This window comes from Epargyreus clarus, unplaced genomic scaffold (assembly GCF_041222505.1).
Source record: "Epargyreus clarus isolate Ecla_fem2 unplaced genomic scaffold, WU_Ecla_fem_2.2 ptg000014l, whole genome shotgun sequence".
In the NCBI taxonomy this organism is placed as follows: Eukaryota; Metazoa; Arthropoda; class Insecta; order Lepidoptera; family Hesperiidae; genus Epargyreus; species Epargyreus clarus.
In genome coordinates, this window is record NW_027332222.1 from 2,918,273 (window position 1) to 2,935,901 (window position 17,629).

At 34.4% G+C, this 17,629-nt stretch overlaps 2 protein-coding genes across 2 annotated transcripts; one reads left to right on the top strand and one right to left on the bottom strand.

The window, feature by feature from the left end:
- Nucleotides 1-3,287: 3,287 nt before the first annotated feature.
- On the bottom strand, nucleotides 3,288-5,458 carry LOC140747190 (RCC1 domain-containing protein 1). The gene is made up of 2 exons (XM_073079472.1): nucleotides 4,714-5,458; nucleotides 3,288-4,440 (listed from the first exon to the last, which is right to left on the bottom strand). The coding sequence occupies exons 1-2, from the start codon at nucleotides 5,343-5,345 to the stop codon at nucleotides 3,942-3,944; spliced, it is 1,131 nt and encodes a 376-aa protein (XP_072935573.1). The 5' UTR covers nucleotides 5,346-5,458; the 3' UTR covers nucleotides 3,288-3,941.
- A 1,158-nt stretch (nucleotides 5,459-6,616) lies between these two features.
- On the top strand, nucleotides 6,617-17,530 carry LOC140747191 (uncharacterized). Its single transcript, XM_073079473.1, has 6 exons — nucleotides 6,617-6,722; nucleotides 6,855-7,018; nucleotides 9,024-9,156; nucleotides 9,453-10,536; nucleotides 10,683-11,523; nucleotides 11,609-17,530. Exons 2-6 carry the CDS (start codon nucleotides 6,899-6,901, stop codon nucleotides 14,330-14,332), a joined length of 4,902 nt encoding a protein of 1,633 aa, XP_072935574.1. The 5' UTR covers nucleotides 6,617-6,722; nucleotides 6,855-6,898; the 3' UTR covers nucleotides 14,333-17,530.
- The last annotated feature ends 99 nt before the right edge of the window (nucleotides 17,531-17,629 follow it).

Here is a 17,629-nt window from a genome sequence, read left to right on the forward strand (position 1 = left end):
CCACGAAACAAGATAGCGGGAACTCATTGGTTTTATATAGACTAGTAACATAGCTACAATTTAAAAATATAACCAATCCCAGAACTCTCACTAAAGTGCCAGCAGAGCATACTAGAATAACAAAAATCGGATGGATTTTCGACAAATATTTTTTTTTTCAATCATGTCCACGTAACCAGATGGCGGGAACTCATCGGTTTTATGTAGACTAGTAACATAGCTACAATTTAAAAATACAACCAATCCAAGAACTCACACTAAAGTGCCAGCAGAGCATACTAGAATAACAAAAATTGGATGGATTTTCGACAAATATATTTTTACAATCATGTCCACGTAACCAGATGACGGGAACTCATCGGTTTTATGTAGACTAGTAACATAACTACAATTTAAAAATATAACCAATCCCAGAACTCACACTAAAGTGCCAGCAGAGCATACTAGAATAGCAAAAATCGGATGGATTTTCGACAAATATTTTTTTTCAATCATGTCCACGTAATCAGATAGTGAGAACTCATCGGTTTTATGTAGACTAGTAACATAGCTACAATTTAAAAATATAACTAATCCCAGAACTCACACTAAAGTGCCAGCAGAGCATACTAGAATAACAAAAATATAACCAATCCCAGAACTCACACTAAAGTGCCAGCAGAGCATACTAGAATAGCAAAAATCGGATGGAATTTCGACAAATATTTTTTTTCAATCATGTCCACGTAACCGGATGGCGAGAACTCATCGGTTTTATGTAGACTAGTAACATAGCTACAATTTAAAAATACAACCAATCCAAGAACTCACACTAAAGTGCCAGCAGAGCATATTAGAATAACAAAAATTGGATGGATTTTCAACAAATATATTTTTACAATCATGTCGACGTAACCAGATGACGGGAACTCATCGGTTTTATGTAGACTAGTAACATAACTAGAATTTAAAAATATAACTAATCCCAGAACTCACACTAAAGTGCCAGCAGAGCATACTAGAATAGCAAAAATCGGATGGATTTTTGACAAATATTTTTTTTCAATCATGTCCACGTAACCAGATAGCGGGAACTCATCGGTTTTATATAGACTAGTAACATAGCTACAATTAAAAATATAATTAATCCCAGAACTCACACTAAAGTGCCAGCAGAGCATGCTAGAATAACAAAAATTGGATGGATTTCCGACAAATATTTTATTTAAATTATTTTCACGTAACCAGATGACGGGAACTCATCGGTTTTATATACACTAGCAATAAAGCTACAAATTAAAAATATAACCAATCTCAGAACTCGCACTTTAGTGCCAGCAGAGCATACTAGAATAAAGAAAATTGGATGGATTTTTGACAAATATTTTTTTTCAATCATGTTCACGTAACCAGATAAAGGAACTCATCGGTTTTATATAGGGTAGTAATATAACTACAATTTAAAAAAATAACCAATCACAAAACTCACACTAAAGTGCCAGCAGAGCATACTAGAATAACAAAAATTGGATGGATTTTCGACAAATATATTTTTACAATCATGTCCACGTAACCAGATGGCGAGAACTCATCGGTTTTATGTAGACTAGTAACATAGCTACAATTTAAAAATATAACTTATCCCAGAACTCACACTAAAGTGCCAGCAGAGCATACTAGAATGGAAAAAATATTTGTCGAAATTCCATCCGATTTTTGCTATTCTAGTATGCTCTTCTGGCACTTTAGCGTGAGTTCTGGGATTGGTTATATTTTTAAATATTAGCTATGTTACTAGTCTACATAAAACCGATGAGTTCTCGCCATCTGGTTACGTGGACATGATTGTAAAAATATATTTGTCGAAAATCCATCTAATTTTTGTTATTCTAGTATGCTCTGCTGGCACTTTAGGAGAGTTCTGGGATTGGTTGTATTTTTAAATTGTAGCTATGTTACTAGTCTACATAAAACTTTTAAATAACCTTTTTGCAGATTTTTTTTGGTTAAATTTTTGTCAATTTATTTTATTAATAAATTATTTTTTAAGTTTATTTCGCGAGAACTATCACTGAAAACTATTAGGAACTCCAAATATTAGCTAATTACACTAATCAATAGCTTTTTTTTCAATTTTGTAGAAAATGCTCTGCTGTGTGAAGTTAGCAGAGCATTATTTCATTCTGCTTTATCTCCGTGAAATCGCCAGAACTATTCCTGAAAACTATCAGGAACTATAGAACTCATGTGCATGCGAATAGAACTCTCATTTTTTAGTGCTCTGCTGGCAAATGCTGTGCTAGTTTCACGGACACGTACACTTCCGGAAAGATGGTTAATGGGCGAAGAAATATCAGCTGAAATGTATATTTATCAGCTAAAAAAAACGTCGTCAGGATCAAACAATGTGAGAAATACGTATTTGTCTTCATAATTCCGCCAATTCCTTTTGAAATCAATACCATTTTCCATTATGTCAAAATCTCGAGAATGATAGTGTCTTCCTATATAGGCTACTATACTCTTTGATATTTTAATAGTGTCCTCGTGCCTCGTACGAAGGACCACAAATCTAATATTTGTCGCAACGGCAACACTGTGAAGAGTAGATACTAAAGAGTATAGTAGTCCATGTAGATACTAAACTATAGACTAAGGATGAAAAAGAAACCAAAATATTTTGTTTTATTTTTCAAAAAATACTATAATAATCATATATTTATTCGATGTAATACAATTTATATAATAGGTAATTTGATTTAAACTTAGTGGTTATATTATCTTTAATAGTTACAGTGAACTATAATTGTTTTATTTTTCAATCATTAAAAGAGTAATATCATATTATTTTTTATTAAATATTGTATTTTAAAATTAAGAATAGTCTTATAACACCATTACTACATTTACTTACATCACTACAAATAGATAACTATTATATACAAATAGATAACTTATATATAAAATTCTCGTGTCACAATGTTAGTTACCATACTCCTCCAAAACGGCTTTACCGATTTTCACCTAATTTTATATGCATATTGAGGTCTAAGAATCGGCTACTATCTATTTTTTATACCCCTAAGTGCCTTATCATTTGTTCACCCTTAACATTTTTTTTATTTATATGGCAACATAATGTTTGCTGGGTCAGCTAGTTTTATATAAACATTATATATATATATATAATTATGTTTATCTTTGGCTTCACCACATATTATATATTCATATTTATTTTTGGTTGGGGGTCGAAATACAATCATAATAAACAAAAAAGAAGAAAGTCAGTTGGCAAATTAAAGACTCCATTATCAATATCAATTATCATTATCAATAAATTATTTATACAATGATAACTATATTAATACAATAATCTAAAGAAACAAGGAGTGTGGTGTCAGATTAATACATTGTCATCAAAATGCAATATCTTTTTAAAATTATAAATATCACTATCAGTCATAAATATTAGGGCTGTTGCAACCAACATCCATAACAATTACAATTAGTATTAGGAAAAACATACAAAAATTATAAATAATGCGAGATTATTTACAAAGGCATATTGGTAAGCAATATTTAAAGAAATTCTATATACAGAGTTAGAGTTCCAGAGTTAAACAGGAGAGCAGATTTTAATAATCATTTTAGTAATAAACATACTTGGGATACATAATATGATACATTATGATTCTGGAACAAATATAAATCCTACAATAATAAAGGACATGCAAGTATTATCTCTTTTTCATCATTATTAAAATAATGTATCATTTTTACTTATCACCCTATTACTACTTGACTTCTATCATTTTGTTCAGAGATCCTGGAACTAGACAAGACGTTAGTCTGTAGACCAGTGGCAGTTGCTGAACAGGATAACACAAGAAAAATTATGCCAACCTTCAGTAATAAAAAATTCAATCATCATGCTAACCACATGACGTAAGCTACTGTTAAACTTATTTGACAATGACAGTACTCCACGGTCCACATTTTAGATATGAATCTTTAGTGCCTTGAAACACTTTGACAAAGTGCTCCATGTGGGTACAATCTTTTATTGGAAATCCGAGTTGCCCGTACTCATTGCTGCCTGTTATCCAAATAGAATAGTCAGCCAGTAGGATAGCTGTGTGCTTAGACCCGCAGGACATGTCGAGGACATTCAAAGTTATTTTATTTAACTCCTCGTCATATATATCTACTACAGTTGGTACCCTGTGGGTTTTCTTCTTAACAACAGCACCTTCTTGAGCTTCCTTTCTTCTCTGTGCACGTGTCTTTAACCCCAACTGGCCACTATTGTTCCAGCCCCATATATACAGGTCCCCATATTCACTTAAAACAGCTGTGTGCCATCCACCTGCTCTGATCTTCACTATATTAATACCTCCTAGAGCTCGTACCTCTCTCGGTCTATCTTGATTATCAATGTTACCATGTCCTAGTTGAAGTCTCCTGGAAATATATTATAAAAAAATATTAGTTTTTATTTTATGGAGTCGCCTTGATTTATGAAATTGTTGACAAAAATCAACACACAAATGAATAATCCAAAAATATACTGAAATATGAAAAAATAACCCAACTCATTTCACTAGTTCTAAGAACTTTAAGTATATTATAGTGAATATAGTTAGAAAAGTTATCTATCTATATACATATACAGCTCTTTGTCTATTCTAGTATTCATTAAAATATAAGCTAATATCGGAATAAAATAATCTATACCTTCCATTTCCCCATGTGTAGACTTTGCCAGTGTCGGTAAGCAACAAGTAATGCTCGTAGCCGCACTGCACGTCAATAACTTTACCCATGCAGCAGTCCGTGTCGAAAAAACTAGGCATTAGGCCAGTGTACACCTCGGTGGTTTTATTTACACACTTCAAATACACACAAGAGTTATTTGTCATCACGACTTTCAACACCTGATTGATTTTTTTCGTTCTTTTTGTCATGCGCTCTGTATCTTCTTGTGGCCTCTCTGAAGTAAAAATCACTTTTTGCACTTCCTTTTCGAATTTCAAATCTAGAATCCATATTATCTGCTTCTCCGGTTCAACCAACACTATATTCCTGTCGTTCCCGGCAACTAAAAGATTTTTACTAGCATCTTTGTCTATACCTTCAGGCAGAGGTAAGCGAATTAACTGATTATCCTTCCTTTTCCATGATCCAGATATAAACAATGTCCCATCTAAGTCAAATATATTGTAAGACCAGTTGGCCTGAACCAGCTTGGCCCTATCCAACTCAAAATTGGTTTCTGCACATTCTTTAGAAACACGTTCGAAGCCTTCCAAAATAATTTTATCAGAAAACCACTGGCCGAATAAATTGGCTCCTGAAACTATAAACATTGTAAAATTTAAACCTGTAGGTTTAAATTATTAATGCTTTCACGATGTGTTTATTTTTATTGATTATTTTGTATTTTCAAATAAAAGACAGATCTATCATGTCATTTGGCATGTCAAACGAAAGAAGGAAAAGATAAAAAATATTACAGATTACATATTACAGATATTTTATTGCCATGTGCATTTTTTTGCATGGAGTGTGATGGCTTCTTGGTGTTTTGGCTAAATAAATTTAATTATTAAATAATGCATGTTTACAAACATATCTATTACCTGTCATGTTTACAAACAGTACACGTAATAAAAGATAAAATAACTGTAGTAGTCTTTTGTAAAATTACAAGATTTAGGAGAATTTTATAGAGTGCAACATGATTACTTTGAGTTACAGACATAGTTTCAAAGAGTATAGTAACCTATATAGGAACATAGTTTACTACAAAACTTTTTGACTTAGACTATGCGTCTAAGTAGAAATCTTATTAGAAGGTAGTTCTAAATCAATGATGTAGCAATAGTTCGAACTCGAACTGTCCACCGTTGGAAAAAAGTCTTTAAAAAAGAAACCTATTCTACAGAAGTACTAACGACTATAATACATATTAAATAAACTCCTTCATTTCCTATCAATCCTTATTATCCCATGTTCATAATGCGCAAAAGCAACCCAAACAAATGCATAGTTTCACAGCTTACTTCTCACTCGAGCCAAAAGCAGCTAGAGTTTTGTTCACTATCCAAGACTCTCTTCAGTGTCAGTTTCATTAGTATAACTTCTTTAGATAGACATTTTCGTTAATGTTAGTAATTTAACATATTGCACTATTTTAATGCAGTCATTTCAACCCAGAAACTTATTGGATTACTTTATAACGTTTATAATTGCAACTGATTAAGTAGTAAGGCGAGTTACTCGATTCAACGAATCCTTTTTGAAAGATAATACTGAAGAACTGATAGATAGTCTTTCAGATTATGATTCAAATGATTATTAAAATTATCCCACCATTAAAAAGTATAAGGCGGATAGATACGCCATAGGTATACTCTTTGGATATGCATTCAGGCATGGGTTTGTTCATCAATGAAAAAGGGCGAGCTTTCTCAACAACAATTCAACAACATTGACGCCATTTATAATATTGAAAAGATCGAAATTGTAGGCATGTCATGAAAAATTATATACTGTTTGGAAATTATTGATTCAAAGAAAGTAACCACATAGCCGGACGTTTAAAAATAAAATATTTTAATTATAAAACTCCACAAAATATAGGTAGATGTAATAGGCCCATTGGAACTGATTGCCGAAAGTGTGGCAACCCAAACTAATTCACGCGATGGAGTATGCCGGATTGCCGGTTGCGAGTCTGCAAGGTATTTTCTTATCATTCGCTTCACTTCGCTTATTGCAGTCAAATTCAAAATATTCGGAAAACTTCCTGTAATCAGTCGGATCAAAGTTAAATTATATACTGGTGATAAAACTAAAGCATTCTTTGTCGTCAGATGTGATGTTAGAGTGATATGAAGTTCTATAAGATCAAATCAATATGGCACTCAAGCTGGGAAAATGCAGACTTTGTCTCAAGCTTGGAGATTTCTACTCCATCTTTACGATGGACAACAACTTGCAACTCGCCGAAATGGTCATGGAGTGCACCAGGGTGAAAGTAAGTATAAGGAACGTTTGTTTTAAAGCTTACAGTGTTGAAATACGAAGCCGACATATCAACTTTCTCAGCTACTTGTTTGTTCCTCGCTGTCGATCGAAATGTCTCGCGCAATTTTATAATTGTGCACTTCATTTTTTTCTTCGAAGATTCGATATTTGAACTAAGTACTGCCTAAATTACCTAACAAATCCAGTTTTTCGGCTATTTTGTCAATTTGGGTAAATTTGATATGCATCTTCATTACCTATTACTTTCGTTGTGCAACCATGATGTTTTATATCTTGTGTATGTATGTATTTTCGTTATTACGAGTATGTTTACTGCCTTCATTTTAGAATGGTAATTTAACAATCTAATTGTTTTTATTGTTGTTTAAAACTTTTGGGAATTTAATGTCCATTAATCTTGTTTTGGGTTATTTATATCATCTTTTACATCTTTAGTTTCGTATTTAAATATAATAGAAAAACAATCGAATTATCTTTTGATTACTCTGTTCAATGTATTTATTTTTTTGCTACCTAGGAAAATTAACCACATGAATCTAGCAATTTTCTTCATTACATTGTAATATTATAATACTGTAATTTATTGGCCAATTAAGACAATGAAGATGTGAAACTTAGCAAATTTTGTTCACTATTAGGAAATGCTCTTCATATGCAAACTATTGGTAAATAGTATGCAGATGAAGAGTGGTATGATAATTTGCTTCATGAAAATTCAAACATTGCAAAAGAAGTTATGAATCAAGAAATATATGACCGTAAACCTATAACAAGTGTAAGTCCCTAAATTGTTTAAGTATGTGAAGTGTGAACACTGTTTGGTAATAATGCAATTCAGCTGACGAATCCTAATAGATTTTACTTTAACTTTAAAATAAAGTTTGCAGAAAATACCATGTTTTGGCATATGGTATGGTTAGTAATTTGTCTTATGTTCCTTAATGGTCATTCTCCATCTTCCAACTCTGGTTGTTAGACAATAGGAATTAGTTCACTCAAAGTATTAATATAAGTGTCTCGGGTTATATTTCCCAAATTTATAAACTGTGATGCTGATAAAGTAATTGTATGATGTCATTATATAGCTTTTGTCATATAGCTTTGTAAAGCTGTTTCACATTTGAATTTTCAAAAGAAGATCTGGAGAAATGAGAAAACACTCTGAGAAAACAGACCGAGAGCCAGTTCTTGAGAACATGGAACATGTATTTTTATTACATTCTTCAACTCTGAGATTAGCTTGTCTTTCTGTCAGAAGCTTAAAAACATCCTCATTGGTCTCAGCTAATTTGAAATGATCAAATACATGTTGTTCATTAACTATATTATTATTATTATTGTTTTCCGTATTCTCATGTTTATATTTTAATTCTCGAATCCTTTCTTCTGAGGCTTTCTTATTGACTCATCTGTATAAATAAAACTTAAGTGTCCGTCTGTCACTTCAAAAAAAAGCAATGTTTATTTTCATTGTCAGCAATTATGATGGAACATTAAACTTCATCCTGAGAACCATTCTATAGTAATCATTGTGCCCTGAGATATAAACTGTTAAAAAAATATACTTATTATAATACTTATATTAAATGATTATATATACTATAACTTTATTAATTTTGCTAAGTAGTGGAGTATTGGCAAGGATTAGACACAAATATGTGCTCATGATAGCATCTCAGATCACACCAAACATGCTAGGGCTATGATGGTATCATATATTTAAGATAAGATGGTCTAATGCAAAAAAATATTGACAGAAAAATCATGATGTTCATTCATTTCTGCCCTGCCAGCAATTAAAGAAAGAAAAGAAAAAAAATATTTGGGTCATTTTAACACAAATGGAATAACAGAAAGAGAAAAATATACAAAATAACAGATTAAAAAAAGCATACAACTAAAGGACAATAAAAAATACACTACATTATTGTTATAATTTGTGATGCAACAACAGCAAATATGTATTTCTATGTATATAAAAATTTGTTAACTAGGTTTATGAAGGTGATGGCCTCCCGGACAAAATCTGCTCAGAATGTGTACAGAAGCTGAGTAGTGCTCACATTTTCAAACAGCAATGCGAGAGAGCTGATGAAGAACTTCGACGTAACTACGTTCCACCACCAGGTATATTGATTAATCAATCAATGTATAATAAATAAAGAATATAATAGTTTGTTAATGTATGAGTTATTCTTTTTTGTTTGAAAAATCTTAAAATAAGAAATGTATTTATAACATTAAATTTAAGAAAGATTTAAATTTCAAAGGTTCCTAGATTTTGTGATCATACAATTTTCTTGCTTATTTTGTAGCATTAGCATAGCATATGGATCTTAATAATTAAGGCAGATAGAAATAACAAAAGCCCTAGGCTAAAACATATAACAGTGATAATTACTGCATAAATTATTTTATTTTAGGGTTCAGTATTACTCCACCACCACCAAATAGACAAAGTAGTGATTCGGCTTTTTCGAATCACACCGATATATCCAATAAACCCTTATCATCAGTTGAAACAAAGACTACTCCAGCTAGTCGCAATCGGAAGAGAAGTGGAGAGAGTTTAGACAATGCTTCCACTAGTAGTCAATCTCATGAAATCACACCAGGCACCACAAAACGTGTCCAGGAGCTCAGAAAATCCCAAAAGCGATCTAAAACGAACTATTATACAGATTCGGATTATGAATACAACAGCCCACAATTCTCTGCAGAAACTGATTCTGACGATTTTTTAGAGCATAAATGTAAAGAATGTGGTAAGAGTTTTGATAGCAACAGGGGTTTAATGAATCATATGAGGACGCACACAGCAGATAAAAAGGGAAAGCAAGAGACTTTACGCGAAAATGAAATGGTGGTTGCAAATAACGTGGAGGACGCGGCGGATGACGATAATAAACTGAGTTGCGACAAATGTGGGAAGACGTTCAAGTTGAAGATAATGCTGAAACGGCATAATGATATTTGCTTAATGAAGCAGCCGCTGAAGGAGCTTAAGATAGCGCTGGAGCCGATAGACGGAATGCGTCCGACGAAGATCGACTGTGACATATGCAACGCGAAGTTTAAATCCGTCGACAATTTGGACAAGCATTTACGAGTGGTTCACGCTGCTGCGCCTAAGAAGGAAAAAAATACACCTGTAAAAAACACTCCAGTGGAAAACGGGATAATTACTATACCGTGCATATACTGTCAGAAGCCATACACTGATTACTATTCCCACAATGCTCATTTTAACGGGTGTTTAAAAGGAAAGTACACTGGTAGTTTTGAATGTCCCCTATGTCAAAAAATCTTGATCAAGAAAGCATCATATTACCTTCATATTAAAGCACATTACATGCAAGGGCCGTCTGTGGCATCGGGCTCTTCTGAACCACAAAAACGCTACGACTGTCGAATTTGTAAGAAAAAATTGGCTTCTGAAGAGCTATTGGTGATGCACCTGGCAGCTCACATGTCTAACATGGAAGATCCTGATGATGAAGAGTCAAGGTAGTGTTTCAAGTCAACATAGCCATTTTATGCATGTTTTTATGTAATACTTGCATGCGATTTATTTTTAAATACCCACAATTACCTTCAATTTTAACTTTGTTCTTTACAAATTAGTCTTGAAATTAAAATAATTTCGTTTTCAGAGCAAGTACACTAGATGACTCAGTATCAGTACAATCAGAATACAGCAACACAAAAGTTACAACTGGTCCATTAAAATGTGGAATATGTGATAAGAAATTCACCTACAAGAAAGCTCTGGACTCGCACATAGCGAAGCACTCCGAAATGGAATTGAATGTTAAAACAGAACCACCTGATAAGAGTCACGATGATTCGGCCAATTTGTTGACTGAAGTGATGCAACAATCAGAATCTGAGTCTAGTCAAGAGGAAGGGGACGATAATACATGCGACATTTGCGAGAAACAATTCTCGTACAAGCGGCTTCTGTTACAACACAAGCGGACGAAACACCCTATAACGGCAGGGACAAAGCGAGCTAAAATCAACCTCAAGAACTGCTCGGTCCGATGTCTTATATGCGATATCGAGATGAAAGTGAGCGCGATAAACGAACACAACCAGACACATATATCAGTGAATATCAAGCCTCGGAATTTATACACTTGCATGGAATGTGAGGAGACATTCAAGAGTTGCAGCTCGCTGGCCAATCACATAAAGTTGGTGCACAGGTTAAAGCAACAGACGCCGAAGAAGGACACTCCGGCGCCAGATTTGGCGGATTTTTGTGAAGTCGTTGTGACGAAGGCGGAACCCCTGGATGCGATCCAGAGTCACAACGGCTTTGGTGAGGTCTCCGCCCAGGACGGCACGCCGCTGGTCAACCTCAGCGGTTTCACTTGCCCCATTTGTAACAAGCAGATGCCTACTTTGATTTCTCTCAAGAGACATGTAAATTGGCATACAAATGTGGGTAAGGTTCTTGAGAAGAAGTATGAATGCTTCGTCTGCAAAGAGGTGAGATAAAAATTCTTAAATTAATTTTCTTAACCCATTATCTTTCTATATTTTTTAACAACATATTTTTTTTTTGTTTTTGCAGACATTCCGGTTTCAGTGCCATTACAAGATGCACATGCGAATCCACTACCATGACACGAATTTGGACCCCAAGTTGCTTACGTGCTCCATTTGCAATCGTAAGAGCAAGCACCTGCGAGCCGCGCAGGCGCACATGAACTTCCACAAGCAGACTCGTTTCCAAACCAAAGACTACCAGTGCTCGATCTGTAAACGGGTGTTCCAATATCGTAAAGTGTACCTTTCCCATATGGCGATACATTATAAGCGTGGCGAGAGCATTCAGAACACCATAGTGGGCTCCGAGCTGCCGACTACAGTGGACAAAACAGTATTTGACGGAACCCACACTTGCCATATCTGCAACAAAGTTTGCGATTCTGAAACTTCCCTCAAACATCACACTACCTGGCACAGATCCAAAACCTCCCTGTACGGCAATCGACACGAGTGTCACATATGCAACTTGCAATTCACGAATAAAAGGCGATTAGAGCTTCACATCCGGTTACATTTTGAAGATGAGAACGGCCCGTACAAGTGTACGATATGCGGTAAAGGTTACATCGACGAAGAGTATTACCGACGGCACGTGAAGGGGCACAACTTTGATCATCAATCGCACAAGAAAAGAATCGAAAAGCTGAGAAAGGGCAAGGTGAAATGTCCCATCTGCGTACGTTACTACCCGGACGTCGTGAAACTCATTCGTCACTTGCGGCGGACGCACCCGGAGAGCAAGATGATCAAGGAGGACCCCGACGCGCCGCCGCCCATCTACTACTCGTGCAAGCTGTGCGCCAAGGTGTTCCTCGACGAGCGCCGCTTGCAGTACCACGAAGAGGCGCACTTACGGAAACCGGAGTTCTTCAAGTGTAAATTCTGCGGTAAGAAAACGATCTCGTTGAAGAATCACAATCTCCACATCAAGAGTCATCTGACACAAAAGTATGTGGATAATCCTCTCAGTTGCACGCAATGTGACGAAAAGTTTACAAGGGGCTACGACCTTCATTATCATCTTCGTGACGTCCACGGTATCAACGAAACCTGGATCGCTGAACGCACCACGCAAACGTTAGATGGCCCCTTGAAGGAATTCCAATGTTCCATTTGCCTGAAAATACTCGCCAGCAAGAGTAACTTTGAGAGACACATAGATTACCATAATTCGTTGCGATGTAACTATTGTTTCGATTACTTCAGCTCCTTAAGATTTTTGGAAGGCCATTTAACGTTTAGTTGCGAAAAGAAAAAGCTATTGGGAAATACAGAAGTACATCCGAGGAAAATAAAGTGTCAGATATGCTACAAGGCTTTCCATTTGCAAGTGAAACTAGATTGTCACTTACGAACACAACACGGGATCAAGGTATTCAAGGAAGCCTCGGAGGCCAAGAAGGAATATGTGTGCGATTACTGCTTTAGAGTATTTGAAAATGAGTACGCTCTTAATACGCATAAGATTTATCATCGAACTGTAGGCTACTTTGGATGCATTTACTGTCCTAGGAAGTTTAACACTATGACAGCATATCGTAAACATAAAAACCATCACTTTGCACAATTGAACGTCGACGAACCGACAAAGTGCGAGCATTGCGACGAAACGTTTGTGGCGTTCAGAGAAATGATTTACCATATGAAGGATGTTCACGGCGATGACAAAGAGTGGATAATTTTGCCTAAGGAATCCATCGAAGAAAAATGTCACATTTGCAATAAAATTTTCTTCAATCTTCACAGACATCTTGACTACCACGAAGAAAATAAATGTAAAAAATGCAACGAATACTTTAATTCTCGCGCGGACTTTGACAATCACCTTTGCGCTATCGATTCCGAAGATGAAGGGGATATTAAAACGGGCAACGAAAGCGTCATGAAGTACGAGGAGTGCCGCTTCTGTTTCAAACCCATGACCAAGAAGAGTTCCAAGCGCATGCACGATCACATTCATAAGAGCTCAGGTTCAATATCCTGTCGGTTTTGCGACCTGAAATTCAAAACCATGGATGCATTCAACATCCACGCGTTCTCTCATCGAAGTAGAAAGTACAACAAAAAGCCGATTAAATGTCGAATGTGCGGCGAGAAATTCGTTAAATATGGACCATTCACGAGGCACATGAAGTCTGTGCATAAGAGCCTGAAGAAGATCCACTACAGAGGAATGGTTAGAGAAGAGAAGTGCGTGGTCTGCGGCGACGACTTCCCCAATCTGCACAACCACTACCGCGCACACTTGCAGAACCAATGCCAGATGTGTCGCAAGTATTTCACATCTTTCAAGGTGTTCTCAAAACACGAGTGCGATAAAGAGGACTCGGATCCTTCAAAAGTGTTCACCAGTGACGCGAATCTACCAGCGCTTATCAACTCGTTCGTTCCCAAGGACGAGAAAGATGATGAAAAGTATTACGGATATACCGATGACGAAGAAGAAGAAGAACCGGAAGCGCCAGGTGAGGAACAATATAACGAAGACAGTAAGCCTATGCTGTACGACGAGAGCAGTCAAATCACGCTGGACGATGAAAGTCAACACTCTGCGGACGAAGTGGAAGGTAATTTGCATTCAATGGTGCACGCGCCCATCATATCCGACGTGCTCTCTCTTTACCAGAAGGAGGAGGAACCGGGTCCATCCAACCAACAAGATGATGACGACGTCGTAAACTTGGTCGATGATGACTCTGAGGGTTTCCAAGATGATATTGTAACTGTTATAACTATTGAGGACTAAATGGTGCAATTAGCTACTATTTTTGTGTGTGGAAGAATGATTTTTAGCATACACAACATACAAATAATTTATTTGTCTTTAGGATTATGTGGGTGGGTTGGGTGACAAGGAGGTTAAAAATATTTATCTCATATTATTGGACAGAAAAAATGTTTTACCAAACGTTAAGGATAACTTACCTCGTAGTAAATTAATGATAAATTGTTAGACTATAAATATTTTAACTCCACTATTTTGAATAGAACATTTTTATTATTTTTAAGTAATTTTTTATCATGCTATGTCACCCGTGGGGTTAGAATACCTTTTAATTATCAAGATTATATTAAATAAGAACATTATACTTTTGCCCATGATAAGCCCATGTTGGTTATTAAAGGTTATAATTATTAAAGGGGAAACATGTTCTTTAACTAAGTCGAGATCTCGCCGTCTGAGGCGTAACGCCTGTGGTGTAATACCTTAGTGCATAAGTTAGTAATTAAAACTCAGTGCAAAGTATTCAATTTTTTTTCAAGTTTCTTCACATTATTTTCCAAATTTTTCCTTTCGTACATATATTATTTATGTGAAGTTGAATCCTATAAGAGATATTATTTGGAAGTACCGATCAATACTTAATCAGTTGTTAATTTGCCACAGACGTCTACGCTAAACGTATCTAGTATAAGTTGTGGTTACTTAAAAGACTAGTTCGGAATGCCCCGTGTGCAAAAATGCCCTTTACCAACACATTTCAATTTTTCATTTACTTGTCTACCTATGTACTTAAAACTAAATCCCTTATCTTTTCATATAAAGTATAAATGTAGCATGAAATAAATATACACTGCCACGATGCCTTGAAATAGACCATTTGATTGAGTTAACGTACATCGATTTTTTAAGCATATCTAATATAACAAAAAAATATGGAAGCCAGAGAATTATAAATAATACTATATAGTAGTAGTATTATCATCGTTGGTATTTTATTGTGCAATCTAGAATTGAAATCTTTCCCGGTCTTCTTCAAGGTCATTATCCCGTGTTTCTAGTGCAGATTTTAGGTTTCCGATTTCCGCCATTAGAGCAATCCCAATTTTATTATAACACATAAGTTGGCCGATTAGGGATATCTATATCTATACTAATATTATAAAGAGGAAAACTTTGTTTGTTTGTTTGGCTGTAATGAATAGGCTCAAAAACTACTGGACTGATTTTAAAAATTCTTTCACCATTCGAAAGCTACATTATCCACGAGTAACATAGGCTATATTTTATATGAAATATATTTGATAAATAGATTTTGAGGCGGTATAAAGTTTGTCAGCTAGTATTCTATATAAAGAAAATATTGTGTTGGTGTGGCACTACAGCAAGATATATAATTTCATATAGTTTATTAGGGACCATCCGTGAATTATATCGCAAAACTTAAAATGTTTGTCCATTTCAGTAAATCGCATTGCATATTTGCATAATTTAAACTACAATGAAATGTCACTTCTATCTATTATTATGGTAACATAAACATTATACCTTATTTCTGTTTACTGCAAAATATATTTTATGTTCTAACATCTCTAGTTTTGACTCTTTTCTACAAAATACTACAAATTTTAATAATGTTATTTAGACTGTTCACGCAATCGAAAAGATTTTAGGGCATGCTTGAATCTAATTTATGGATGATCTTTCATTTGCGCGCATTTATTTATTGGTAGATTTAAAGTTGTGTATTATTGATTTTGGAAGAAACAGGTATTTTCTATATGTAGCATGTTTGATAAATATTATTTCGATAGCAACATAACTTTGAAATCAAGATTAAGGATAATGCGATATGCGAAAGTGCAAATTGATAATTTTATTATTTAGGATAAGTTAATTTTTACTAATTATTCTAATATTAATAATCATGTGTAAATATTGAATGTTTTGCCGGCTATTGGGCTGCCATATTGCATTATAGTTCCAATATTACATTATGTATGAAAAATAGTTGCGATAGGATATTTGTAGTACAGAAGAAAATAATGACACTTTGTTTAATGTACTTGAACATATTATTAGTAATTTAGATTTAAGTACTTATTATAGAGAGTATTGTACCAGTTATGAAGATTACATTTAGAAATTGCGAAAGTTTTAGTCATTAGATACCTACTTTAACAAATTATTTTAATTTTATGATTTCAAAAAGTGTTGGACTAAAAAAATAGTGCGTTGGTTCATTTTGTTATATTTTTACTGGACAAACGTCCCAATGTATAAAGTTATGTTAACTTTTACCAAAATTGTGGTAAATAGTATTACGAATATTATAATTTTGATATATTCCATGATCGAAATATTTTTGTTAATTAGTCTATCAGTTTACGAAAGAATGGAGGTAAACTAGATATTCGAAGGTGTACAATATACGATGTGTATCATTATTACATGGGAGTGTGTGTGTCTTATGGCCAAGCCAAAGATATTGTATGCCTAGAAGTAAAACCGACTATTGATTCTCACGCTTTAATAAAATTGAGCCGTCTTTCGGCTTCTAGAGAATTATTTTTTGGCAAAGCGCACACTTTAGAGAAATGTCAATAAAACATCGTAATGAAGATTAATATACCAACAACATAATAATAAAAATAATTATTTCGGCTCTTACTTCTATTTTTGGGAGCTTGAGCTGTGCATGTGATTTTGAACACCATTACAAACATTTTGAGTGTGTATGCACTTTGCTACACTCCCGCTTTACGTGCGCCATTTTTTCCTAAAATAACCTGTTTTAAACCTAAATTAGCTCGAACATGTAATACTATAAGTAGATAGGTACTTAACCATATTTGCAGTTTTACTTACTACAGCTGTACAGCTAAATAAATGTATTTGGCAGTGTATTCTAGCTACTCGTTGATACAAGTGATTTTGTTTGCATTTTAAAATATCGACATTGTATAGTGCATTCCAAGAAATTATAAAGAGCACTGACTTGACAATTTAATTAATTAGTTTGTTTTTACAAAATTAGCATTATACAATTTGTAGCACTGTACAATTTGATTATTAATGTAAATCTAGGCATCTATGGTTAGTTTAAAGAAAGTTATGATAATTTTTGTTGTGATAATGTGGCATGTCTTTTGTTATTTTGTTTATTTGTAACTGATTGAAGAAATTTAAGAAATTGTAAATTAAAACATTCATTCTCTACAATCGTTTCATTTATCTTAAAATAACTAAATGTGTAGGGAGAAATTTATACAGCAAATTCGAACGGTAGATTCACACACTTACAAAAAGAAATCTAAAAAA